General features: G+C 41.2%; 1 protein-coding gene across 4 annotated transcripts; it reads right to left on the bottom strand.

The window, feature by feature from the left end:
• Positions 1–1476: 1476 nt before the first annotated feature.
• IL20RA (interleukin 20 receptor subunit alpha) lies at positions 1477–19604 on the bottom strand. Of its 4 annotated transcripts, none has more exons than XM_030236482.2 (7): positions 19477–19604; positions 9851–9980; positions 7433–7611; positions 6510–6685; positions 5745–5889; positions 5053–5192; positions 1477–2603 (listed from the first exon to the last, which is right to left on the bottom strand). In XM_030236482.2, exons 1-7 carry the CDS (start codon positions 19544–19546, stop codon positions 1689–1691), a joined length of 1755 nt encoding a protein of 584 aa, XP_030092342.1. In that variant the 5' UTR covers positions 19547–19604; the 3' UTR covers positions 1477–1688. The 4 variants fall into 4 exon arrangements, with proteins under 4 accessions (XP_030092342.1, XP_030092346.1, XP_050828613.1 ...); XM_030236486.2 differs by having other exon boundaries at positions 9851–9949; positions 19477–19591; XM_050972656.1 differs by lacking the exon at positions 19477–19604 and adding an exon at positions 18742–19408 and having other exon boundaries at positions 9851–9949.
• Between the last annotated feature and the right edge of the window lie 6198 nt (positions 19605–25802).

The raw sequence follows: 25802 nt of genomic DNA on the forward strand, positions 1-25802 counted from the left end.
CAAGAGCATGCACAAAGAGGTTAGTTAAGAATCTTTAGGAAATACTAAAAAAGATTTTGGATGACTGACTTTTGGTAGCAAAAAAATTCACATCTCCCAACTATTTTCTTTTAGACTAAGCTAAAACTCCCCTCTGTAATCTTCCTGATGAACAAAGGTGTTTATGTAAGCTAGGTGTAACACTGCTGCATGATCTATACTTTTATGATAAAATCAGCTGAGGACAATTTTTTACCTCCTGATAAGCAGTCATTAGCATATTGTCATGCAGAAATTCGTAAAAATAGAAATATTCTAATGCAATTTCTGGTTTTAAAGTCTATGACTACAATTGAAAAATTCAGAGGACGAACAGTCACAGAGAACGCTAAGGTCATGCAACAACAACAGCTCAGAAAAAAACATTTAGGTAAAGGAAGGTCTTTCTTTAAAAAAACAACAAACCATGTACTAGTTTGGAAGATACAAATTTAAAAACTGTACAGAATTTTTTGCTTTTTGCTTATCCTGTTCAAAACCAAACAAATCATTACTGTGAGGGTTTTCGGTGTACTGGGAAGGAAAAATAAAGATTCAGTGCGTGAAAACGTGACAAGTTTTGAAAAGGAAAATTCCATCTGCCCTAGTAAGTAATGTCTAGAAGATCCTTTAATTTTGCTATCCTAAATATCACATGGCATGAAGAAAAAGTGAACTTGCATCAGAAGTGCTGGTGAGGACAGCAGGCAATAACAGCAAGCCCGCAGGAGCCCTTGGTTGGTGTGATCCAGCAGGTGAGGAGAGGCTGAAGCAATGGTGTGCCTGGGGCAGTGTTGGAATGTTGGGGGACACAAGACAGGTGTTGGACTTTGGACCTGGTTAACATAAGAGATTTGATAACAGGATGCCTTGGCAAAAGCAAACAGAACTTTGAAAATTAGACCTAGATTGCAAGAAGATGAAATCAAACGGGTTTACTGGAAAAAGAAAACCCCATTAAACTCTGCCAGCAAGAGATGTTGTTATATGCATAAGCCTGTGCCTGTGATTTTAACCTAATCACTGTAGAACACATTACTAGTCTCCCTGCAATAGTATATAACATTTGTATCCCACAATAAAACTGGACTCTGATCACCAAGTCAGTCTCCCCACCTCTCTCCATCACCAGCATCCGAGCTGCTCCTGCCACGCAGAGGAGCACACACGTGCAGGGCATGAGCCAGACAGGTGCTCAGCTCCTGTGTCTAAGGCTGGCCGAGACATGGTCCAGCCAACATGATTACAGGCATTTCACTGAACCCCTTTGCCCTACATTTGTTCCATTTTTTGGTTTGTTTGGTCGGTTTTTGTCCCCTAAAAGTAACTGCTTTCAAGTGCTGGTAATTTGTTTTTGCAGGAATTGCAAGGTGGGTGCATTCTCTGTAAAAATATTTATTTTAAAATATTTTTTCTTTTTATTTATTTTTTAAAAAGAGTATAACCTCACAACAATAATATTTTACACAAGAGGTTTATGATTGATGTCATAATCATTTATATCACATCTGGAGACTTATAAATAACATTTAACGAATAAATTGTTAAACTGTGATGGTTCCAAAAACTTCAAAAGATTAAGACATGTCTGTTCTGTTCCCCTGAGTCTATCACTCTCTTTGGCAAAATAAACAAGATTTTGCACTTTTGAAAATTTTAGAAAATTACTTTCAGTCTTCCATTTCTACATGAAGTCCCCACTGTTCTTTGAACTGCAGGAGATACATTTCTTGGTCCTCAGGTGATTCACCAGATACCCCTTTGTCATAGAGTCTGAGCAAAATTCCATCTTTGTTGGGATCATCATACTTGAATATTCCTTTACACACTTGATTTTCAACACTGGACAAAGTAGGAATATACAGTCTTCCACTGTCAGGATCCCAGTCAACTAATATGGTCTGCACACCTTCTTCCTCTGTGAGGCCCTGTGTGGTTTTTTCCAGCTGATGATAAGATGTCTGCCCAGACTTTTCAGTATCCAGGTCCATGAAGTCGATATGGGTCTCACTTGGCAATTCATCTGCTGCATCAACCACCTTCAAATCAAGTTCCTCTGTCTCCTGTCCCAAACAAAGGTCTGCTACCCCTACCTCGAGCTGGGGGGAATATGGCTGTCCTGTTTCCATATCAACCAAGTTCCCCAAAGCAACATGTGGCTCACCCTGCAGCCCCCCAGGGGCAGAAAACTTCTCTTCTAGTTTCTGAGCAGGACAGAAGTCTTCAGTCCTTACATCATGCTCATACTCTACAACCTCTGCATTTTTATCTCTCCAAGTGATCTCTGTTCCAGACCGGCCATGAGTTGCCCAGTTTCCGGTTTGGTTCCCTTCCACTAAAGTATCTTCTTTGAGTGAAATCTCTTCACATGAAAAATCAAACAAATGTTTTGCTTTCAGCACCTGTTCAGAAGGCCAATCCCTCCCTTCAGTGTCATTGTAAGCAGTGTTGCAATGGGGACTTTTCCTTTCCGACAGACGTCTGGATCCCTCACAGCCATCCCCATCAACAGTGATAAGGTTGAACACTATTTTTTCACTTGGTATGAAAACCCATTCCTTGCATTTTTCAGTGTACTGCCACACCTGCAAAGTAAGAAATATTTTGAGTGAAGTATAATAAAAATACCCTCTTGCTGCTTTTTATATTTTTAAAATATAGTGCTGGGTTAGACCTTATTAGGAGGTTATTTCAGCTTAGGGAAGAAGAAAGTTCTTCATATAAACACTCAAGACTGTCAATATGCTCTGTTTTTTTTATTCTATCTAAAGCAAAACTATATTATGATCAGTTTTCATATCCCTTTCCCCCCCATCCCCATGTCAAAATAATGGTTAGAACAATTCTGTCAAATACAGGTTTTGTTTCCAAACCAGCATAAAGGCTCACGACTTTGGAGAAAACATCAGTCTTTGTTCTTGGACCAAGGATTACTGAATCTATTTCACTCCTTTTAACCAGCAAAGAGAAAATGTAGTCACAACCAGTTCCCACAAGCAGTGTCAGGTAACATGTCAATGTATAACTTACAGAGAATAAAATAATACCAGGTTTCCTTTCAGAGAGGGAGCTACACATCTGAACACAGTGTACAGAGCCTGCACTGTGTAGTCTGCCACAGGCTGCTTTCATGAATCTGTGCAAAATCATCTAATTAAACCACAGGGATCTCTCTGAAATGAGTAAAATTTTTGACAGAAATCAACATTGTGTGGGCACTGGTGGAGTGAACAGGAAAAACAACCAGAAGGTGCATTTCAGTGCTTTCCAGCTTGAATGGAAGACTAAGAGCACTAATTGATGCACCAAGTAGTCTGAAAGGTTGCACAGGTCAGAAATGCTGGACCAAACAAACAGTTTACTCCATGCCCCCCCAGCCAGACAGGGTGCCCATGTTGGGAAAAGCCAGAGAGCAGCATTAAAAAACCAGGTCTATATTCACTTGTTACCTTAACATTGACTGAATCCAGAGGTGGAGAAATCAAATTGAAGCTCCATGATGGTCATTAAAAAGTGCAATGAACATTTAAAAAAAATTCCCAACATTCAAATTACATTTTTATTAGAGAAAAAAACTCCTGGAGTTGGGAGTTCATCCCGCTACTGAGTGGGAATTTTTCACTAAGTAGCCCTTCATGCTCTTGGACTTTAAAGAGCTCTGTCCTGATAGCTCCCCAAGAGACTAATCTAGCTCCCCATACCGTGATCTGCATCCCAGGAAAAAAAACATAAAGAACAAGACAGAAACAGACTTTTTACTAGGGCCTGTAGTGACAAGGGACAATAGTTTTAAAATGAAGGAGGTTCATTGAGACTGACTATAAGGAATAAATTCTTTACTGTGAGTGTGGTGAGGCACTGGAATATGTTTCCCAAGAAGCTGCGGATGCCCCGTAAGTGCAAGTGCTCAAAGGCAGGTTGGACGGAGCTTTAAGCAACCTGATCTAGTGGCAGATGTCCTTGCCCATGTCAGAGTGGTTGAACTAGACACTTTTGAAGGCCCCTACCAACCCAAACCCCTCTGTGATTCCATGGTTCTGTAACACAACCAGTGCCTCCTCAAGTGCAGGAGGTATTTCTGTGCACATCTGAACACTCTGCAGCAGTGGCTGCTCCAATCCTTCTGAGCCCTTTTGAACTCACAGACCCTCTGTGAAGATTTCTCCTGTCACCTCTGCACTTCTCTAATCTTCTTCAGCAAGATCAGCATGCTGAAACCAACTCCCTTGTATCTCCCATCCCACGGTGTCACGCAGATTGGATTAACATCAAAGTCTGCATTCATTATGATAATTGCATGTTTATGGTTGAATAACTTGCTTAAAGATACCTGTGAGAAAGTTCTGTTGAGCTCATGAGCTGGAAACATGAGTTACATTTCATAGACTTTAGGTATTCTTTCTAAAATCAGCAAATTTTGCAGCACTAAGAAATTTGAGAACATTTTTTTTCAAAAAGTATATTTGGGCTGTCTAAATAACAGAATGTGTTTATACATTTTTGGGTGTTAGGAAATGGTACAGTATTTCAAAGTATTCTTAGAAATCCATGTTAAATTATCTGTATGATGCATATGTGTTAAATCCTTCACAATCACAATTAAGTGGAAAATCTGGTAAAACCCAGTAACAGTCCAAAAAAACATCATGGTGTTTCTGTACTGCTTAATTGCTTTCCCTTCTTGTTTCTGAATTCAAATTAATAACTTTTGTCCAGCTGACTTTACACAGTGCTTCATCTTAGATAAATTTACAAAGTTCTGACACCCTGACAGACCTAGAGCACCTCACACCTTGCTTAAGGCAATGACTCTTCCAAAACCAACAGCTCTGTTCTGATCATTGCAAACTTGAGGTATTACTCTGTTTTTCTTGCATTTAATAACCCTTGATGTGGCTTTCTTCTCTTGATCTCAGTGGTTTTTATTTGGAACTAGCCACAGTTTCCTCCAAGCCTGGTTGGACCCCTGGAAAACACACAGCTCTGCTGGAGTGCTGAGGCTGGCACAGACCTCCTGCAACAGAAGACACTCACCAGGTTTGTTGGATGTTTGTGTTTGTGGATGTGAATATACTTGTGCACCCAATAACATGCCACAGAAATAAAAAGGAGAGCCAGCATGGTAGGCATAATATATCCAAATGTGATTGTTATAGTCTCATCTTCTGTTTTATCTGTTAATAAAACAAAAGGTTTCATTGTAATAAACAACTTGTTAAAGTATGTGGACAGTAATATGTGTATACACCCCACTGCATTTTGGATACAGAATGCAAATGTTTTAGATAAAGAAGAAATTTGCAGGAAATGAAAAAAAAAATTGTATTTGAGTTGCAGGACAATTATTATTATTATTGTCTAAATGATAAATTAAATTCTGTAAAGAAGTAACAACATCTCCCTTAGGTTCTCCAGTTGCTAACTTCAGAATGACCCAGCTCTGCTACCCCCAAACCTTATTCAAGGAGAAAAAATATTCTCCATGCACTAAAACTCAAAGAATGCAGGTACTTCCCTTCAGAGGTACTGATGTACCTTCCAGTCAGTCCCAGCTATGCTTTATTAGAGGCAAAGTTTTCATTGGTACAAGTGCACAGAGAAGGGAAAAGCCATGCTAATTATCACTCTCAAAATGGATACATAAAAAACTCACAAATGCAATTACCATGGTTTTTTCTAACTTGCATATTCTTTTTTATTTTTTTTATTTGCCACCTCATACATACCTTTAAGTGTAGTAATGCAATGTTCTTTAGAAAAGCCACTGTCCAAAACTGGGGTGGTGACATGTATCTGTGCACTGACACAATAAGCTGTTCCAGGTTCCAACCAGGGCACAACCAAGGTGTTGTTGCTGATGGAGAAGAACCACTGGAAGACATTGAAAATATTTTTCCCCTCTTTAACTCCTGAGCTACAGAAAGGTCATGAGCATACACATTTTCTAGAAAGGTTGATACTCTAAGAGCTGCCAGCTGCATCCTTTTCCTCCAAATGCAATCAACATTCAAGTTACTTGTCAAGTCACATCTTCTCTGATAATTTTCTCTTCCAGTCAAAGACTCTTGTACCACCAGTGAACAATTTCGTGCTCCATTTGCAGCAGGACCATTGGCCACTACTGGCTCACATTCTTGTGGTGATGTTGCAATTGAGCTAAAGCATCACTCCAGTCCTGTCCTGACAAACACACACACCCATGACAGGCATGTGGTATGGTTCCACAAAATATTTCAAACTGGGATGTTCTGGAAAAGCCAGGAGCCTTAGATTAACAGAATTTATGTAGACCTTGGAGACCAAAGTGAAATTATTGCTATATTTCCTGCACCTTTGTGAAAAAACCCTCAACAAACCAGCCAAACAAACAAACACAACCAACCAAACCACCAAACTGCATTTGTCTAGTACACATTTGCTAATCTTGGCATTTCAAGAAGCACAGAGCCCAGATTCAATAGCAGCAGTTCCACAGCCTTGTCAAAGCTTACCCGCTTCTTTGTTTTTTTGTTGAGGACAGACACATTGTACTGCAGGCCAGGGTACACCTGAAGCAGAGATATGGATTCTTCCTCAGGACTTTTCTTCCACTTCTCAGGAGCAGTCAAAACGATTGAAATGGATCTGTCAGTAGAAGATACACTTACCATGGGTGGATCTATTTTAGCTGGAAAAATGAACATGTACAAAAAGCAGTCAAATTCAGCAGAGGCACACTGGTTTGACCAGTTTCATCAAACTGATCATATTACATTTTTGCAATGATTAGAGGAGTCTAAGTAGAGCTCTGAAAAATTTACTTATATTGGTAGAAAAATATTTGATCAGGTAACCAAGAGGATTTTTACAGTAAGAAAGTGATCACTGACTTGCAATTGTGCCAAGGAATTCCTGGGACTTTACAGGATAAACAACCTTGAAACTCAATTTACTGAAATAGGCTGAATTACCAGTATGTTCTTAGATTACCTGGCACACATAAGAAATATTGGGCTCTAGAGTATGTTTACTGATTGATTAGATAAAGCCTTTTCAAAATCAGAGTTATTTATACTGTGAATGTGCCGCAGATTTTATTTGCCTTGAGTAAGGCTTTACCACAGCATTATAAAGAATTCAGTATATATCAGACCATACATATATATATATATATCCAAATTATGATTTTATTATTTCAATTACTTCTGTCAAAAGCAGAATATAAGAATAAATGTGAAACATTTAAACTGAAAAAAAATGAAAACATTTAACTGAAGAAACTGAAAAAAACTTTAAACTGAAACATTAAACTGAAAAAAAAATGTGACTTCATGCTAAAATTAAAATATCATACACTGTGAAGGCACGTGCAGTGTGAGCACACATTTTTAATCAAGGCCATTGGACATCTGGCTGCGTGCTTAGCTCTCCTTACTGTCTGTCAGAGGGTTGAATCGTGTGGTCTCCATCCAGTCAGAGCACGCCCCATGTAGGAATGCTTTAACACTTGCATAGTATTGCTCTTCGTGGTCAGAGGTCTCACTGGAGAGGTCACACCATGTTCTGTTTATATTCCTGCATTCTGGCTTTCTAATCCATTTGCCAACACCGTATCTGCATTGAAAAGAAAGAGAAAGGAGCTGTACAAAAGCTATTTCCATTATATTAGCCACCTCATAATATAATTTTCCTTGCTTTATTATGGCTGATAAAACAGTTCCTGTGTTTAGCAGAAATCTGAAATTTCAAGGAAGCCCAGCTTCAGCTGAGATGAAGCACAAGACTTCCACAAGGTTTTAACGAAAAATTAATTAGAATAGGCCCTCTCCAGAAGAAGCCAGATGAAACTAACTGGGATGTTAGTGACACCAACCTAAGTAAAGGTTCACCTGTGCAGACCAGAGATCTCTCAACAGCAGTCTCCACAGCTTTAGCATAAATTCTAAACACACAGTAATTATTTATATGAATGATTATTTATATGGAAACAAAGAGCCCAGTCAGAATGGTCAGGGACACAGCCTCAAGTACGGACACAGATGATGCTCAGGGTCTCCAAGATGAATGACAGGAGACCACTCATTCCTGCCTGATGCCTCATTTTCTAGTTTAAAAGAAAGACTCAACTGGAACACAATGAACTTCAAAACCCTTCTAGCTGAAAAAAGGCCATATATCTGCTACCAACAATGCCTCAGTACTGACCAGCTCTTATACACTGGTAGAACAAACTGAGATTTCCTTGGAAAATTCCTCTTTGGATTTGCTCAGACGTTCCTGCTCCTTAAATTCACATTAAGAATTACCCCTTTGGCTGCTAATTAGTAAGGGCATGTGGCAGCTTCTGCCAGATCACTCACCAGCATTTTCCTGTCTCAAGGCCTTGCTCTCCTGTGTGGGCAGAGGCACCTGAGTGTTTTTGTGAAAGTGTGAAAGATGGAGATGGCCATACCTATGGCGACAGACTCCTCATGGACCAGCTGGCTCTTCAGAGCCAGGGCAGCCAGTTCTCTCTGAACATTTTACCTCCCATCCAACTCCTGGTTTCCACCAAGGACAGGGTTCATTCCTTGCAGTAACCATGAGGGGGTGGAGCCCAGAGCTGTGTGGACATGGCCAAAATCCTAATGCTATGAGATGCCATCTTTCATCAATGCTAGGGGCACAGGAGAAGGACTGTCTCTCCATTCCGAGAAGAAAGGTGTTCCTTTCCCAGGCAGGAAGCGTGGCAAATGGAGCAGTGCTGGTAACCCTGGTCCTGACCAGAGGGAACTGTTTGGGTGGCATGGCTGTGGTTAGGTTGAGCTCTGCACTCTCTCTTTTGCACATTTTTATCATTAATATTGCTGCTGTCACTGCTCATTGCCTTATCTCATTGCTGTTTCCAGTAAATGGTTCTTATCTCCATCTGTGATCTTTGCCTTTCGTGCTTCCAGCTGGAGATGGAGGAGAAGCAAATGGCACCATGGGTTTTTTTAGCAGAACTCCTGAACTGGAGAACCCCACTCCTGAACCATGACAATAATTACCATTCACTCTGTAACTGCTGAGCACTCTTAAGTTACAGGAAACTTCTAGAGACCGACATTCATTTTACTGTTCTGAAATTGTTCCTAGATTGAGGGAAGTGTGAATGTTAGAGGTAAAGATTGGGAGCATTACAAAATCTGTGACAATGGTACTACAACTATTTAGAAGCCAAACTTCTATCACTGCCCTTCAGAATGACACAGTGCTTTTTCAGTGGGAATAAAGGAAATGGAGTCTGGTTCTCAGGCAAATTCCTTGATACCCTACAAAGGTGCAGACCTTGGCAATGTAAGGGCCTGATTCCAACCACAGTACTTGGTTTTGTCCAATGCTTGGTAACAACAGTGGATTTTCTCCTAGAGAGGCTTGCTGGATAAGAATAAATCTGGGGGAGTGGGTCTGTCAGGAAAGAGCAATGACACACTGGGTATTATTAATATAGATTGAATCATACATCTCCATATCCATTTAAGTGTGTACAGATGATGTATACAGACAGACACCAGCCCAGATACCAGCAGTTATTCTTCATCCTTCTCTCTCGTTTTAGGAGGAATGCCTCTGAAAGCTTCCATAGTATTAGAATGTTGCTTCCTACACTTCTTTCATAGGAAGAATATCTCCTTAAACATTTTCGAACTTAGTGTGAAGTAAACAGTGCCAGAAGCAGAAATTAAAAACCACACTGCTTAAGTCTAGCTCATACTTTAGTTCGTTCTTTATATCAGCAATACTTTCCATGAAGCTGGGTTTTCTTTTTAAATTATTGTTTAAAATGCTAAAACAAAAGTCAGTGGGAGATAAAATAAACAAGTCAACTTACACTGCATACTTCACCTTGTAGAGTACTCCATCAGCTGTGCCTTCTGGTGCTGACCAGTGAAGGACATTCTTCATATTTATAGATTCAAAATGGACATTCCTAGGGTTGGGCAAAGAACAATACAACTCTCCTGAGAAAGAAAATAAGAAAGGAACAACACGCACTAAGAATCAGCAAATGCATACACTCCCAAAGTAGCCAACACAGTTATTTTTAAAAAGTTATCTTTTTTAGCATTCAAAGCATAATGTGGTTGGCTGTGGGAAATCAATTTTTTTACAAGTGTCCCTACCTAGTGCAGTCTCAAATTCCATCTTTATGAGTGTATTTTTTAGTCAGAGAACAAGTTTTGTCAGGTATAGTCCTTAGGGCAAGCTCATCTATTTACAAAAAGTAGAAAGTCCCATTTCCTTGACACTTGGATGCAGAAATGTCCCATGACAGTCAGCCTGTAAGACCTCAAACTATTGGCTTGGTAGCAACATAAAAAAAGTTTCAGGGGATATAAAAGCAGCAATAGGAATTTTCCAGGAATTTGCCTTATTCTAAGTGGGAGATACAGAATCTAGAAAATCAAAGGTTTTCATTTCACCTAAATAAATGTCCTCTGCAACTGCTTTAAGTGGATCCAAATGTAAAGATGAAGCTGACCAGGAGAGCTGAGAAAGTTGTTTGCCTGTGCCTTTCCATATTTGTCCACCCTTATTTTAAAACATTTGTATTCTTCAAGCACATTTTAAAATGGTAAAAGTCAGTAAGAGTGAGTTTGGCTGTTACATTAAAACATTTTTCAACTATTAACATGTGAAACTGGATCTTTGACATTTAAAATTTTTTTAAAATTTTAATTTCTCTCCACCCACTGTGGTTTCTGCTGTGGTAAATGAAGTTTCAAAACACAAACACTGACTGCAGCAGAGGAGCCAATCTCAGCATGCAGAAGCCACAGACTATATCTTTACAAGATCTAAAGCATTACAACACTGCTGGTGTGCTCCTACCTACCCCAGCTCAGTGAGATTTGGAAGGCAAAGGGACTGAGACCGTTAACTTTCCATGAGATGCAAAAACAGAGATTTGGGTTTTATTTCTGGTTTTGCCCCTTTACTAAAAGGCTCCTGCCCTTACAATAAATTGTGCAAGTTAGTTATACCACAATTCTGCATGTGTGAAGCAAGAATAAAACTACCATACTCTCCTGTGTCTCCAAGAAGAGTTAAGAATAAAGTCCTTCATGTCTCTTTGGTGATTGATAATATCAGGAGGCATGTGTAGAGAACAGACCATACATAGAGCTTGAATGTTCCACAGTTATCAGACAGGAAAGGATTCAAGTATGCAAGAATTCAACATGCAACAGCTGCATGTGTCAGTCTTTTAACTTGTCTTCAGACTTTCAGTTTCTAGTCTTTAAACACATTACATCCAGTTATATTCTGATTTTATTTCAATTTATCAGGATTCATGGCAGGGGTGTCACAAACAGCATTTTCAGTTTGTACTGGCCTAAGAGCAGAAATCAGTCACCTGTGTTGCTTTGCTAGGTTTAGTCTGCCACAGTGATTGCTAGCAAGGGCTCTCATTCACTTTCCATTTCACTTTTTTTTTTTACAGCTAAGTCACTTCATTAATTCATTGCATGGAAAAAATGAAACCCTTCTTACTGTCTTTGGAAAGGCTGTAAATCCAACCTTGAGTAATAACATTGTTTACATCTTCTCGACTGACACCTGGATTGGAAAAAAAGTAATAATACAGGCTTGCAAACTTCACCACAAGGAGCAGCCAAGTCCTGTTCTTAGAATAAGCTGTAGTGAGACTGTATAGTGAGACTCTCCAAAACAGACATGACTTAGCCTGACTTCACTTGCACATGAGTGAAAAACCCCATTGACGTCAGTGACGTTATTCACATGAGTAAAAGTCTGCATGGCAGGTGCTTCATCTTCTCTCTATGAAATCACCAGCCAGGTTTAAAAACCTGGTCAGTTTTAATCACACAGAGCTCCCTGCCAGGTACATGCCTTGCTCAAGTCAGTACTGTTCAAAGCTCAGTTCTGGTTTTAGCCACATCTATCTATCTACACACATGCACAGACACATACAGACACAAGGATAAGCACACACAAATTCCATGTTACAACCATTACCCATTCAGTGCATCTGTGTTTTACCTGCTAGGAGGTCCCCCTGCCTGTCTTGGTGACAAACAGCTGTGTTTAATGGCAGTGCTGCAGAACAAATAAAGCTGCAACTACCCATGTCCTCTGGCTCTAAACAGATTTTTTAGCTTTGCAGTTCAGTTGGGTAACAACTGCAAAGCATAAAAATATATAAATACAGAAAAATTTAGATTATTTTTCTGTGCAGTGGCAAAAATTTTGGGGTGGGGAGAAGGCAGAGGACCCACTGAAAGCTGACCTTTTGGTATCCAAGTGCCTCCAGTGTGACCACTGTGGTTCACTGTAGCCCTCTCAAGCAGAGTGAACATCTGCTGTATTTTACTGTGGCATGGCACAGAGGTGCAAACACCAAATTATCCATCAAATACAGCGGCAAAAGAAGATCACAGAACCTTGTAGACAACTGCAGGAAACAATTTAAGACAGTGAGAGATGTGGGAAGCATTAAGATAGAAAGATGAGCCTTACTTCAACAGCCCTGCTACCCACAGCAGTAAAAGCCAATAACTCCTCCCCGACAGTCATCTCAGAATACAAAAGAGGAACTGCTTTTCTGACCATGGCAGAGACTTTGGCTCAACTGTGGTCATATTTTCTTGTACAAAACTGACCCTTATGAGCACCTCTGATGAGCACCCAGCCTTCATGCTGGGTACCAAATTTGTGGGCATCACTGCAGCTGTGCCTCAGCACTTGCAGCTGCTGCTTCAAGGCCATTGAAGGGGATTGAAATCCCACTTACACACCCCAGAGAGGAGACAGCCTTTCAAACAGGCTGAGTCCCTGATTTACCTTTTCCCACTGGTAGCTTAGACCCACCAGAGAAGCATCAAGCAATTAAGGATTAATCTAGGATACACTGCTTCTGGCAAAGAGTGCTCTAAGTCACTGCCCTTTCTTTAGTCTTTCAGTTCAGCTTTGGGTGACTTCCACCATATTCCTATGACATCTTGTTTGCTCCTCCTATGCTGTTGATCTTCATTTTTTGGGGCATTTTTTCTCTTTTCTTTCTCCAGCTCATCTGTTTTGATTGTTGTGTTGTTCTTGGTGAAAAACTGTCCCTCAAACGCATGGCAGAGTGTAACATAAAAATAAGAATGGTCATACTCAGAGCAAATGTCCCTTTAGCATTGTGTTCAGTGTCCCTCACAAGCAGAGTGTTGGGGCTGACTTTTCTGGCACATCTCCAGCTCCAGGCAAGTCGGCACTGGCCATGCAGGAATGCAAGGGAGTGCACCAAGGGGTAAACAGGGGGACTGAGCCAAAATTGGAGATCATAAGTCACAGAGGAAGGGAAACCCACCAAAGCCAGGAATACACTTTAGCCAACTTATTACTTACTCATCATCTTAGCAACAATTTAAACAAATGAATAAATTCTTTTAAAATTAAGTGATCATGAAAGTTTTTCTCTGTGCAGATTGTTTTTGACTCAAACTCAGCAAACCAAATCATGAGGAAGAGAAGAAAGAGCAGGAAGAAGAGGAGGAGGAGGAGGAGGGGCGTGTAGGAGCCGTTACAGCTCAGCTGCCTTTCTCCTGCTGTCTTTCTCCTTCTGGAACTCTCATGTTGCAGGGTGTGAAGTCAGGTTAGTGAAACCCTCTGACTTGAGTGGTACTGGTGGGAATGTGGGGAGGAGCAGAGAGGTGATTTCCTGTTCAAGTCATAGCAGCAGTCAAGAACTAACCACAGAGCACACTCTGCCCTCCCACAGGAGGAGCCCATCACTCCCATCACAGCCTGTTCAGAGAGGGCTTGGGGAGGAAAGACAGGGGCAGAAAGGCAAACATCAGACAGCATGAAAATCAGGTGGTGGAGCAGTTGGAAAAACTTGAGGGAGGAGGTGGGGGAAGATGGGAGAAGGATGAGACAGGGGCACGTGGGGTTTGTTTTTCAAGAAATGGGCAGGCTGCCATTGGAAAAAGGTGAGCCTGAGGAGGTCGTTTCATCAGAGCATGAGTGGAAATACAGCCAGAAGAACAGCAGACACAGAAGTGGGACTGAAGCTGTGGCTTGCCCTGACAGGCTCTCCTCCTCCATGTGAAGCCTTGCTGTTATTTATCTAAACCATGCCCTAACTTACCAAAAACACTTCTAAAGAGCATATTGGTCAAAGGACATTTCAGACTCAGTCCAGAAATACCCAGCCTCAGAAAGGAGGAGAAAGTCTTCCCAGTCCATTGAAGATTTGTTAGGAGACAGCTGGAGAGGACCATGGCAGCTAACACCCATTCCTTTTTGCTATCATGTATGAAATAAAATAAACTGAATTTTCTTTCCACTGTGTTGAAAGTTTGCAAGTACGAGAGCAGAGTTCCCACCACCTTTCCCATGCCTTGCTGCAAACACCTTTGCTTGATGCACTCCAGCAGGCAAAAGTTATTGTAGGTACATTTTCTATTAATTCTGTGTGACCAATACTGGCCTGAAACAAGCAAACAAGGTGAGTGAAATTCAAGGTGGGCTTGTCTAAAATTAGTCACAGCCCTTTCAAGGCCTTCAGAGTTTCAATCTGACTGAGGTGTTTTGTGCTTGATGGTTTGATTTGGTTCCAGTGTGGTTCTTTTTGTTTTGTTTTTAATTTTAAATTAAATTAAATTAATTTAAGTTTGGCATACAAAACCATTTTTTGTCAAAAAGAACCACGTTAATTTTAAAAGCCCAGTGATGACACAATGCCATGACATGATGGCTGTTTTTATTTGAAATACTAAAAACTGCCTGACTGTTTAGTGTTTAATGTTGAGGTATTTCTTTTCTACCTTGAACATGTTTAGCACTACCAATTTAATACTGCTTAGATCAATCACATTGAACAGCCAAGAAAATGCATACTTAGTTAGAATACCTCTGACATCTTACATTTGTTTTTCAAAGTACCCAAGAGTTAAGCTTTCTATTTGAAATATTATAAAAATGATGCTCTGTGACAGTTATCAGCCAAATTGCCATACCCCATGTTTTGGTACACTCCTAATCCATCTTCACATAAAATATCTATCTTTTACATATAAACTGAACCAAAATGATGTTTGGCTTTCATCATTCAGCACTAACTGCTATTAGGCAACAACAGTCCAATTACAACTAACAGCATTATATTTATTGCCTAATAGATGTTGCTCCTTGCTCTGTGGCCTACCGATGGCTTTTCTAGAAAAAGGATTTTGCTTTTCTTGGGAGCCAAAACAATTTTAATTAGTGAAATCCACAATTCTGAATCCACATTTTACCTTGGACAGAAGACTGAATGTAACATTGGTGGGGGATGAGCACTTGCTTTTCTTTCTGAGGGAAAGGCAATCTTAAGAAGATGAAAGTTGAACATCTTCTGCACCTGAGATCTGATAGGAAGGACCAGCACTTCCTGAAATGCCTCACCTCTCACAGGCAATGCCTCTGGGAAGGAACTGTTTGCAGAGAACTCCTGGGGCACAGAAATACTGTGCCTCTAAGCAATATCCCAAGTTACTGGCACGCCAAGTACAAAGAAAAGAGCTGTATGCCTTTTAAATCCTATCTAGAGATAGATAGTCCTGAGTTCCAAAGTTCAGCCTCTTACAGAGTTGAGCTTCTTAAAATACAGGAGCTCTTGTTTGTCTCATAAAGGGTGGATTTTCCCTCTCTTACTTGCAGATAAGCAATAGGACTTCTCCGGGAGAACTCAATCAGAAGAAATCTCTACAAGTCAAAACTACAAAACCAAACATAAACAGGAGCTACACACACACACACACACACACAAATGGGTTGAGTTATCCCAACCACTTGCTTCTCTTGGAATTAAGACTATAAAGGTCACTAGACAACAAGAGCCATAGAGGTTCTCAGGAATAGTTCTCAGCTGGAGGGGTCAACCTGAGTGTTTGCATGGGGAACTGCAATGCACATCTAAGTTCTGGGCTTTAATCACAAATCCCAATGGTGTTGGAATTGCCTCTACGGAATGAACTGCCTCCTTTAACCATTTCCATCTCTAATTATCAGGCAATAAGAACTTGAGGAATCACACACAAAGCCAAGAGCTAGGGCTAGATCTCAGTGTGGCCTAGAATAGCCTGGCATGAGATTGGAAGCTGGAGATGAGAAGGTAAGGATAGGCCTTTCAGCTATATCCACATGACACTCCTTCATATACTGCACTTCTCCTTATGCCAATATCCATTTTTATTTATTTCTATGTCACATTTACTCCTCTTTCCTTCACAGTAGCAGAGAGCAAGGAAGTATTGTGCAAAAACACCAAGCTCAACCCCTCCACATACTTCTACTCATTACTGAAGGCTTATGTTCTCTCTGATAAACTCACAGATTATCACCAAAACACATGCATTTCAATCCTGCAAAGTATATAGACATGTACTAGGTTATGCAAAATACTATATGCACCAAATTTCAAGCCAAGGGTTCAAAAGATAATTCTATTTTGCAATTTTCCCCCCACTGCTTTTCTCTTTATCTCTAGCCTTTTATTCTGTATTTCCCAGAACAACTTCAAAAGGGATGTTTTGTACATTCCAGTACAGGTCTAGTAACTGTGAAAGAAAACATAGAAATTTGTTTAAAGGGAGGCCTGAAGGTGCTTTTTAAACTACTATTTATTAGTAAAAATATGACAAAGTGGAATATGAAGGATGCAAATTAAATCAGGTGTGTCAATGCAGAACAAGCAACTTACACTGCTATTAGAAAACATTAAAAAGGGGAAACTTTCAAGGCTGCATCATATGAAATGGAGCTGATATAGCCACACATCAGCTCCAGTGGGATCTAAGGCTGGATGTATGCTAGCAAGGACTGCAACCCGGTATAAGCAGGTGTGTTAGATTAAAATGTTTATACTGAGAAAAACTTGTCTCATTTTAACATTGGACCAGCTGTACTTGCACTATATATATTGATGAAACACATCCCCAATGGCAGCTTCATCCAGAAGAAATCTAATTCACAATACAGACAAAAATACAGTAAGAGAAATTATTGAGATTTGCTTCAAAATCCCATACCTTAGCTGAATGAAAATAGTAAAATATGCCTTAAATAAATCGAAATGCTTCTAGTTTTGCAGCATAGCATCAAGGTTCATTTCCCTTTCCTCAGAATAAGGATTCACCGTAGTAGCAAGTGCATTCTTTCTTCTGCATGTATCTACAAGGGCCAAGGATTTCAAAGTTTCTCTAACTGCAGAAGAATGTGGTTAAGGAAACCTCCCATAAAAGCAAGCAGAAGGATTTAAGATGAAGCTTGGTAAGTTAATAGACCACAAGATTCTAATAGAATCTGGTAGAATCTAATAGAAGTTAATAGACCACTTAGAAAATTCAGGCTGTTCCTTCATATCCTTATCAGTTCCTCACAAAAATTGCTAAAGATTCCCATGTGGTAAAGAGGAATGTGCTTGAACATGCTTGGACATTTCTTGATCCCACTGATTAAAAAAAAAAAAAAATCTATTTTATTTCTCATTTTCCGCACTTTTTGATTTGTTCTACAGTACAGATTTTTAAATGGTTGAGTCAAACCAATTCATAAAAAACCCCATTTGCAACGACAAGTGAAATTTTTATCCTTGCTCAGATAGTCTGTTAGGTAGAGTTCATAGACAGCAGGGCCTGAAAACAGTTAGAGACTGCTGGAACAGCAGGTGTGTAGGGGTAAAATCATGCCCACTAACGCATCACAGTGAAAACCAAAGTTGGTTTGCAAAGGTCAAGCTATAATGTAGCATTTATATGCTGCTGCTGAGAAGTTCATTAAGTTACTTGACAAGAGATCCCAAGGAGACAGGCGCAGGACAGATCCCGTGAGATGTAAGAACCTGAGTCAGCAAGGTCCTGCTGTAAAACTGCTTTACGTGGCACTTGGGTCCTGGTTTCTTGTGTTGGCACAAAGAATCCAAAGGGGACTCCTCTACCTATCACTTCAGAGAAAGCACACAGACACTGCTATGACAGTTCTAAGCTTCATGTAATTTCTTCCCTTATTAGCAAAATACTGCTAACATTTACTGGCACTCATGGTCTCACACTGAAAAAGATGAAAATGGAAGCTCTAAGCCTTCAGTGAAAGGCACAGCTCTCCCTTCCCTGCTAGTATTGCTGACTGTCAACAAAACCCTGAAATCACGTCCACGTAAAACCTCAGGAACGTGCAAACAGATTCCCTTCTGCCTTGAACAACCACTAGACAAAAGCAGCATAACCCCCTGGACATTTTTCTAAACTTTCTTTGAAATCAAAACCAGTAGTAAACACATTTTAAAGTTGTTTTTTTTTTTTTAAAGGGTAACTGAATGCCAGTTGTACAGATTTCCCACAACACTTGCACTGATAACCATCAGACTTAAATAAGCTGGAAATTATGCCGTCAGTTACCTAAAAAGTAGCTGGCATGGGTACCTCTGAAAGCAACTCAAAATCACTGATGCATATTGGAGTAGTTTTTCAAAAGAGTTAGCTGAGACACAGTAGGGGTGCTTGAAGGCATTCAGGGTACAGAGAACTCTCCTCACCTACTTCCAGCTCTCACAAGATCAGAAAGATTTGCTGTGGAGTTAAACGGGAGCAGACTCTTTGGAATTTTGGAAGCAACACTTGCAGCAGAGAACAAAAGTATTAAGACAGAGTAGGTTTCTTAGAAGGTCTAATCCTTCCAATGCCTTGCTCCATTTTTTAACCAGAGATAGACAAAAAAAGAGAAATAACGTACGATTTTAACAGCAGCAGGGGACTCCCCCTGCACACACGTTCCAGGCTTCAGTTTATGAGCTCATTCCCACCGGGTAACATCCTTGTCCATGCCGAGACAGTTTGCTCTCTGAGCTGCTCCCGCAGCCCACTCCAGGTGCCACCTTTATTGCTCCCTCTGTCTCTCGTGCTTGGATGCCACCATATGACACAGTCAGCAGGTGGGAGACGGGACGTGGAGCCACTCAGGACTGTAACCCACGAGCTGAGTAAGTCTGCCAAAACCCCTCCCGACTTTTGTTTTAATCTAGCGCTTGACTGCTCAGCTTGACTCCTGAGGGTGGTGCCTGTCAAACAGAAAAGAGCCTACAAACACCAAAGGTATTTGGGGAATTTGGAAAAACGGGTACAGTAAGAACTATCTCAAGAGCACGCTATCAACTTAGAGCTGACAGCAAAATCAATACAGAGCGTCATAAAACCTAATTCCAGCTTAGTTACAGAGAAAGGGAAAAGATGAAGCAACATTACAGAAATACCCAGCTCTCCTCCTCCAGCCAAAACCACGAGCACCAAACGCACACGGCTGTGTAGGGCGGAGGGCACGGAGCACCTCGCTCCGGGGCTGGGGGAGCAGAGCAGAGCCCGGCGCGGAGTCACGGCTCTCGCTCCGGGGCTGGGGGAGCAGAGCAGAGACCGGCGCGGAGTCACGGCTCGCCCTCCCAGCCGGGCAGGGATGCTGGTCCCGAGCACCCACCTGTGCGCGCCGCGGGGCTCGGCGACAGCAGCAGCGGCAGCAGCGACAGCGCCAGCAGCCCGGCGCCCATCGGGGCCGCATCTCCCGGCCCGGGGCGCCCCGCGCCGCGCAGGGTCGGGCAGGGCCGGGCCGGGCAGGGCAGGTGGGAGGTAGGAGGTAGGAGGAGGGAGGAGGAGCCGGGCGGACGGGCGGGGAGGAGCTGCGGGATGCAGGGAGCGCCCGGTGACGCTGCCGCGACCGCGTCGTGCCGCCCCGACACCGTCTCCAAGCTGCCGGGTGACTTCTCCTGCATCCCTCAGTGCTTTCACTGATTAATAATTCTCCCTCGAATCCACCGTAAGACGTGAGTGGGATGCTCTTGCACAGCCCTTTTTTATTTCTCGGAGGAAGCTGAAAGGCTAACGTGATACATCACCGAGTGTTCAAAGACACGATTTTCCCCACTACTTCTCATTTAATTGTGTGTTTGAAGATGGAAGGAGGCTATGGAGTCTCCATTCTTGGAGACACTAAAAATCCATCTGACAGAGCTGAGCATCGTGTTCCACCTGACCCCGGTTGGAGTAGGGGGCTGCAGAGGGACATTCCCACCTCAGCATTTCTGGACTCGTGAGAAATAACATGGTTTTGCTGCGAACGGAGCTCTCGCTGAGTAAGTGTGGAGCTGCTCAGTGCAGCCCTCACTGAGAGCAGGCGATGAGGGGACCTGAAAGTGTGCATGCTGTGCTCGTGGGGTGCTACAGACTGAGTACTTGGGGAGGCTCTAGCAGTTGAAGGTGCTGAGACATCAGCCCTTCTTCTCTTAGATGGATCCCTGCCTGCTCCTTTCCTGCCAAATGACCTGATTTGCTGTCCTCCCGCTTGTTATGTTCCCTTCACATTTACCTTCTCCATCTTGGCAAACTTTTGCCAGTTTTTGTTCTCAGTCCTTTCACCACCAACCGCTTCCCTCAGGCCTTTCTGTATAAAAGGAGTATCATGCAAAAGGAGTATCATGCAAACAAGAGCCAGGTTTCAACAAAATTGCTACAGATCAATCTACTGAAGTGATGGTCAGCTTGGGTTGATGGGTAAAACAAGAGGCTGGGTTTGGAAATTATTATCTTGCTTGTTTATCTAATTCTAATTTGCAGAAGATGAGAAACTGAACATGGTACATATGTAGGGTAATATATATTGTAAGTATATGAATCCATATAGACATGCACACTATAGTGGAGCTCCTGATGGACCTCTCTCCCCAGTTGCTGTTTCTGTGTGTTCTACACAGGTTTCTCTCCCAATTGTCTCCCACAGACTGTCACTCTGTGTCTTCTCTGCAATTCCTGCTTTTTTGCATCGTGTGCTGTGTTGGGAAGGGGACACTTGTCTGGATACAGAGGCCCACTCTGAAAGTGTGGTGAGAAACTGAGGTTTCTAGCCTCAATTCTGACTCCACAGACAAAACACCTGTTCAAAGTTCAAAGCCATGGTCACAGGGCAAGTAATCCTGCTTGCTCATGGCCTTAACTATACATACAGTGAGTGATGAGAGGACCCATAGTGAGTTCAGGTACTCATCTGGACAGTGTCTCTCCTGTCAATAAATTTTGACCAGATTTTTCCCAAATACTTTGACACTGCTTTCTCTAACTGGAGGTGTTTCCACATTCAGCTGAAACTTCTTGCTGAAACTCTTGTGAATAAATGGCATATTAAGCAGATGTTGGGAGGGGAGGCCTTCCAGTGTTTTTTTTATTCCTCTACCCTTGTTCTTGGAAATGTCCCAGCTGACTTGACTTGGGAAGACTGCAGCCTGGCTTCAGACTGGAAACTTTGTCACAAGTGGCTGAAGTTTCTAAGTATTATAAAGAGTAAAAGTAGCCCCTCAATTTCAGTGTCTCATTTTCCACTTTCTTTTTTTCTTGAAGAGAAGAAATAATACCCTTTTCCTGCCAGAGTTTGGCACTGCCAATATGATTTGCCATCACCTCTACTTCCATCTTCACCCATGACAGTGGACCTTTTTTTCCTTTGTAGTTTGATTTTTTTCCTCTCCATCTCTATTTTTTTGTCAAAAATGAAAGCTATACATAAGAAATTAATGATAAAATAATCTCATTTCAGCAAGACAAGATCTCTCTCATTTACATTACAGCAAACTTGCATATAGCCCTTAACTTCCACAGATTTACTCCAAATTGATTGTACACGAGAGTGGTTAGGGGTAGAATTTACCTGCTCTACAAGGTGACTAAAAGATTGAATAGGGTGAAGAATTTATTCTTTATTATAAAAATAGTTCAAGAAGTTAATTCAGCTATACAATGGAAAAAGTCAGAAGAACATTTAGGATTATGTATCATAAATGCTTTGAAAAAAAATCCAATCCTTGACATTTTGATTTATTCTCCTTTTTAGCTGGGTGTTGCAATGGCATTGGGATAAGCTTCTGCCTTTGTCAAATAAGTGTGAGAGAGAGATGGTAATCTTTCCTGATAAGATGCTATGTTACAGGTGTTCAGGAGCAGTTTACTTCTCCAAGGAACTTGCTGGCAGTCTTGAAGGGGTTTTTTTTTCATCTGACATCCTTGGCCCCAGAAGTCCAGCAGGAGGGAGGAAATTTTGTGTTTGATAGGGTGGGGAGTGTTAACCAGCTTGATTGCATCAGTCTGGGACTGCAAGTGCCCTTTTTGATTTTCTTTCTCTTTCCCTGATCACACGAGCTGCAGTTGGAATCAAGTCATAGCTGTGCTTTTCAACAATCTCCCTCTCATTCTCAGTACTGTTCAAATTTCTGAGAAACATGTTTATTTTGTGGAACAGTGCACAGCTTTTGGCTCCAACACTACCTGTAATCCCAGGCTCCTTTCTCAGTCTCAGTTACTGTTGACAATTCCATTGAAAATTTGCCTGAGTGAAGCTGGCAGTGTCTGGCCTTGTGTTTCTGCAAATGATGGTGATGTGTTGACTGTGCTTGGGTGGTGACTGAGCTGGGTGTGTTAGCAGGTGAAGAGTGAGGTAGATGGACTGCACAGATATTTCTACAGACCATATTTATTGTCTGCAAGTAATAAGAAAAGCTCTGTTTGGACAAAATAGAGTTTCAGTCAAGATCATCACATCTAAGATGCATCCCACTGCATCTGGGTCTGCTATCAGTGAAGACAAAAACTTTTCTGAGACTTTTCCTCCTGACAGCAAATAGAGAGATGGTCTTTGAAAATCGAGGGCCTGTGCTTTACTCTGTAAATACTTCAACTCAGGAGTGTAAATGAAAGAGTCATTTCAATGCATATAGCATCAGACATTGCCAAATGTACTCAATAAGAACAACATAAGAACTAGAAGGAACTGGAAACTTCAGACATGTGACCACAATCCAACCTAGCCTTGCACAACTGATCTCTCTATGGAAATTTTAAAATTGTTGTAATTTAAGATGCAGGTAGGCTACCTTGGACAATTTTTAATTATACATGGAAAAGATAAACCTACACTGATGCTCAGAATACATTTCAGAAAATTTTTGCCTTTGCATTCTTTCAACAGAACAGTAGCAGTGTACTATTCTTCAGAGGAACTTAAAGAAAAAGTGCTTGAAAGCACTAAAAGGTGCTCTCAGACTTATGATTTAATGTAGAACTGAGAAAGGTGCATTTTTGTTTTTGTGCTCACTGCAGGAACAAATCTGTGTCTTGTGTAACCTGACCAACCACCTTGCAAGTTGCAAGAGGGATTTTTGGGTTTAACCAATTGGTTTAGGGTTAAATTGGGGTGCTTTTTTTCTGATACTGTACAGTTTTGTGTCTCTCATATTTGCAACATCTTTTGCCTACTCATCAGTTCTCTGTTGTTGAATCTGTATTCTGCCAGCCAGGTTAAAACTCAGGTGCAGGCCACTAGGTTTTTCCACTAGGTACAATCAAGAGGCACTGGTCTTGCTGTTCAGCTCAGCAGAAGATTGATGGCAAGATGTCTCTTTTGCTGATCCTGATACTTGTTGTTTGCCAGTAAGTGCCTCTGACACTGCTCACATTAATGGGAAGACTGCCTGGCTGCTGGCTTTGCTGCCCCCCATGCTGTTATTAAAAAACTTCTAGGGAAGTGTCCAAAGGGAAATACAACAGAGCTCATTTATTTGTGACTCTTCCTTTCTGATTATGAAATACACTCATATTTTGAAGATAAATGTATGCTTAGGCAAGAACAAGTTAAATAGCATTTTTCCCTTTTCTGATATATGAATTTATCAGAGTTCTTTTTCAAAGAGAAAACTGAGAGTGAAATGATATTGTTCTGAGTGTTATGGAAGAGAGTTTTGAGTGATGATTCATGTTCCTCCAGACAGAGTTTATTCCTCATGCTACAGTAGTTTCAGTGTAACAGCAGTTACTCATCTTCCCCCATAAAGTACCTCTTGTGAAAGTGATTCTTCATACTCCTGTTTCCTAAAATATTTCTGTAATTTACTATAAAAGCTCATAATTTTCAAGGTATGCAGAACAGCACAGGTATTTTCAGTTACAGGCTGAAAGAAAAGCATCACATGTTTATATTTCTTTAAGACCTTGGATAGAGAGTTTAATAGATCTTATTTAAACAAAGTTCTTTTTCAGAACTTTGGAAAAATGAACAGCCCAGAAAGTTCTGCTTTTGCTCACAGTGAACTGAAATACCTTAAAAATTGCTTCTTTGCTCTTCGTAATTTGATTAACTATACAAAAAAAGTAGTCTTAGCTCAGAAGTCAAACAATCAACATCAATAAAAAAACCAATTCTTATACACAGCTGTGATTAGGAACATACCCACAGAGCTGTACAGGGAGCTATCTAAACTTCAAGCCCTAATGAATGAGAGTAGTACATCTTATAAACCCTGGAGATAGTTCACTTGGATCTTTTGCAAATGCTTTGCCTTCTGTCTCTTACAAGGTGCTTCTGATAAATGCAAATGTGACCAAGGATAAAGTTCTCATGCACAAAGAGCCAACATGTGTAGAGATACTTTGTGTGTAGGCTACCTGCAGAGACAAAGTTGAATATGGACATACACCTCCTTCTGTGTTCCTGTCCCCTTCCAAAGAAGCCAGAATATCAGAACTGTGTCAAACAAGATGGTCCCACCTGCTGAACCTCAACTACACCATGCCATGGGTTAACTGAAGAGAGTCTATTCCAGAGATTCCCTCCAGTGTCCCTGGAGCTCTAGGCTTTGTGGCTTTTGGAGCCCTAACCCTAAGTGCAGCAGTAAAAGCAGATGTTTGCTGAGGCTGATGTTTCTAGCACATGGTTTTTGCTACACATACACTTTTCCTTGATCTTTTTGACATGAAATCACAAAATAAAGGACTCAGAAAAAAACTCATATTCTTCTGAATACTCCATATCTCCTTCTTTTGACAGTCCCTCTAATATTAAACTGCTTATTATAATGCTTACACTCCAGTAAATCATGGTAAGCCTTCCAGTGATCACACTTGGTAATACCTTTGACAGAGCTTTTCCTTGTCTCTAATTCAAAGAGTAGTTATGATTTTCCATCATATTACAAGTAGGAGGATGTGGCACGTGTTCTTGATCTGACTCAGTCTACTGATACCACCAAAACCAGTAAAATTAAACCATTGCAAACGTGGAAGTAAAAGACATTCTTCCACCCTCCCAAGTCACAGGTGCAGAGTTATTTTGAGCAGTGTATTCACAAATCCTGATTTGAATAGAGCCCAGAAGAGCTGAACAAACCACTGAGTGCAGCCAAGGCCACCCCTGACTTGTAAAACCAAATCCAAAGTGAGTTCACAGAGATGGAAACAAACTAACTGTGACTGAGAAGTCATAGTCATAATAATCAGCACTAACTCTGACTGTGCTTGACCCAGGACACCCACTGAGGCAGAAAGTGCTCTGGGAAATGTTTGAGCCCAACAGCCTGCAAAAGGAAGTTTGCCTTTGAGTAATGAAAGATTAAATGTAACTCCCAAGAGGTCTCTCATGAACCTTCAGAAAATCATGATGGTGATGATATGCTAAAAAACATGCCTGTCCTGCAAACCATAAGCATTCTTAAATTGCTTATCAGAAACATTAATAACCTTAAGATACAGCCTTGTAGGACAGAAATGAGTTTAGCAAACACCTGGAACAGGATGGAAACCTATTCCTGTCTGGGTTCTAAGAATCCAACCATTCATGCTATGGCACCTGGCCTAGAAACCACAGACTGGTTTCTCAGCTACCTCCCCTGCTGCTATAAGCATCTTTCCTGACCTGAGAAGTAGGGGAATGACGCAATCTCATCTGGGTTTAGACCAGGCATCTGAATTTGTGGGCTTACTCTATGTTCA

This window comes from Serinus canaria, chromosome 3 (genome assembly GCF_022539315.1).
Source record: "Serinus canaria isolate serCan28SL12 chromosome 3, serCan2020, whole genome shotgun sequence".
In the NCBI taxonomy this organism is placed as follows: Eukaryota; Metazoa; Chordata; class Aves; order Passeriformes; family Fringillidae; genus Serinus; species Serinus canaria.